Source organism: Leuresthes tenuis, unplaced genomic scaffold, assembly GCF_036924035.1.
Source record: "Leuresthes tenuis unplaced genomic scaffold, fLeuTen1.0.hap1 SCAF_3, whole genome shotgun sequence".
NCBI classification, from domain to species: domain Eukaryota; kingdom Metazoa; phylum Chordata; class Actinopteri; order Atheriniformes; family Atherinopsidae; genus Leuresthes; species Leuresthes tenuis.
This window is the reverse complement of record NW_027325357.1, coordinates 10,538,825-10,541,208: the sequence shown is the minus strand read 5'-3', so window position 1 is coordinate 10,541,208 and position 2,384 is coordinate 10,538,825. Positions and strand designations below refer to the sequence as shown.

Sequence of the window (2,384 nt, the reverse complement as noted above, 5' to 3'; positions counted from 1 at the left end):
ATGGATACGCAGTTTATCTACGATCTTTTAGGGTAAGAAATACCAATGCTGAACTATATATTTGGTTTAACTTAGACCTGAAAGCAAATCTCCAAAACCTTCTTGCTTCATACTCTAATGCTTCTCCTCTTTTAGGGAAAATGCCTGGTCATACATAGCTGCCACCTTCGTAGTGCTGTGGATTCTCGGGTGGCTGTACAGAGACAGCCTGGAGATTGAGGACGTCACTAACAAGTACGTCTTTGTGACTGGATGTGACACTGGGTTTGGAAACCTTCTGTGTAAGAAGCTCGACCGTAAAGGGTTCCGTGTGCTGGCTGGCTGCCTCACAGAGAAGGGAGCTGATGATCTGAAAAGAGTGGCTGGGCCTTATTTGAAGACTGTTCTACTGGATGTGACCAGTCAGGACAGCATCCAGAAGGCCATGGAGTGGACCAAGAAGGAGGTTGGTGATAAAGGTGAGAAATGGCATGCACTAGTTAAATATAGCACTCTTTAGTTTGTCACATGTAACATGTCAGATGTCTAATATTTTCATGGTTGTTTTATCGTTTCTTTCCTCTTGTAGGACTTTGGGGTATTGTGAACAACGCGGGACGTTCGTTGCCCATGGGCCCTTCAGAGTGGATGAGAGTGGAGGATTTCCACAGCACACTGAAAGTAAACATGAATGGAGTGATTGGCATGACAATGACCTTCCTGCCACTAATCAAAAAGGCTCATGGCCGTATTGTAAATGTTGCATCAGTGCTGGGAAGGGTAGCTGCAAACGGTGGTGGATACTGCATCTCCAAGTTTGCAGTGGAGTCTTTCTCTGACTGCCTAAGGTGAGCCACAGCAATATTGATTAAATCATCAAAGAAGTTACTGTAACAGCATTATTATTAGCTTATTACTAAATTGTACAGTGCATGTCAAATGATGTTAAAAATTAAATGCAGTTTATAAAAGCTCTATATGGGTTATGTGTTAAAAAGGAATACTTGAACATTAATGTAAATTACCTCTCTGTTCTCAGGAGAGATATTAATTACTTTGGAATCAAAGTTTGCATCATTGAGCCAGGGTTTTTCAAGACAGCCGTGACCAGCCTCGATCCCATCGAGAGGGAGCTGCATCGCCTGTGGAACCAACTCAGCCCTGAAGTAAAAGCCAGCTATGGAGACAAGTATCTGGACAAGTGTAAGTACAGGAGACTTGGTTATCATTTCAACATGATAAAAGCCTTTTATTATGTGAAACACTATCTGAAATGTGTCTTAAAATCAGTTGTATCTGTTTTACAACTGTCCTTTTTAGTGTTCACTGTAATTTAATTTTAAGGAAAAAAGATCAATTATGTTACAAATTCTGATAGTTTTAAATGAAAGTAGCTTTAAGGTCATAATGACATATAATTTTCCATAAAAATAACCCTTTTTAAAAGTGTTTAGATTTCTGATTTATTTATATATTTTCTCATTGAAAATCCCAATCCAAGAATACTTTCACTTATCTTTTAATAATTCTGCCTAAACTATATTCAACCAATCAAGAGACAGACCAATCAAATTAAGGTTTTAAGAGGCTCTTTAAAACGTGACTTGAAATTATCAAGAAACTGGCTCTATATAGCCTAAAGTTTTACATCAAGTATAAAAAGAAAGTACTGATTCACAATATGTGATTCTTCTTTCCAGACATCAAGGTCCAGCGTTTGATCATGAACGCTATCTGCGACTCTGATCTCACCAAGGTGACCAGCTGCATGGAGCACGCTCTGACTGCGGCCTACCCACGCACCCGATACAGCGCCGGCTGGGATGCCAAGCTTATCTGGATCCCTCTCTCTTATATGCCTTCCTTTGTAGTTGATATTGGACTGAAGCTGGTGCTGCCTCGTCCTTCAAAGAGTGCGTAACTTGTGATGACTTTGAAGAGATGTGTTCAGAGTTGTTTGCCTTTTTATGTCATTTTGAGTCATTTGAACCACAGAGCCTGATGCCCATAATCCTTATCTTCACTGGCCATGCAATGATCTGATGTCACTGTTATTATATGTACTGGTATATGTGCATTATCTGCCAAGGAAAAGTGTTCTTTCCTCACTGCATAATGTTAGTAAAATATACTGTTTTTGTTTGTTAGCTCAATGATGTGCCTTTTAACACAGTTATTTATGTTGCTTGGTATGGACAGCCATCAAAGTCTTAATAAAGAGATGTTTACTTTACAGAAATGGTGTTTCTCAGACTGCAGTTATGAGGTTATTGTGGATGCAAATCAAATATCTTTTCAGCTGGTAGCTATACCATGAAAAACTGTGTGCACTCTTAGCTCAGTGATGGCCAGTGGCATTATGGCAGTTCTTCCATCCTGCTGAATTTGAGCAAATATGCCCACTG

The 2,384-nt window shown here is 39.7% G+C and overlaps 1 protein-coding gene across 1 annotated transcript; it reads left to right on the top strand.

Annotated features, from left to right (window-relative positions):
* Positions 1 to 1,900, top strand: rdh5 (retinol dehydrogenase 5 (11-cis/9-cis)). Its single transcript, XM_072382944.1, has 5 exons — positions 1 to 32; positions 136 to 458; positions 569 to 827; positions 1,019 to 1,182; positions 1,680 to 1,900. The coding sequence occupies exons 1-5, from the start codon at positions 1 to 3 to the stop codon at positions 1,898 to 1,900; spliced, it is 999 nt and encodes a 332-aa protein (XP_072239045.1).
* The last annotated feature ends 484 nt before the right edge of the window (positions 1,901 to 2,384 follow it).

Coding starts and splice junctions, on each gene's coding strand:
- rdh5 (XM_072382944.1), top strand. CDS start 1: ATGGATACGCAGTTTATCTACGATCTTTTAGG. Junction 459..568: donor GAAGGAGGTTGGTGATAAAG/GTGAGAAATGGC, acceptor TTCCTCTTGTAG/GACTTTGGGGTATTGTGAAC. Junction 828..1,018: donor TCTTTCTCTGACTGCCTAAG/GTGAGCCACAGC, acceptor CTCTGTTCTCAG/GAGAGATATTAATTACTTTG.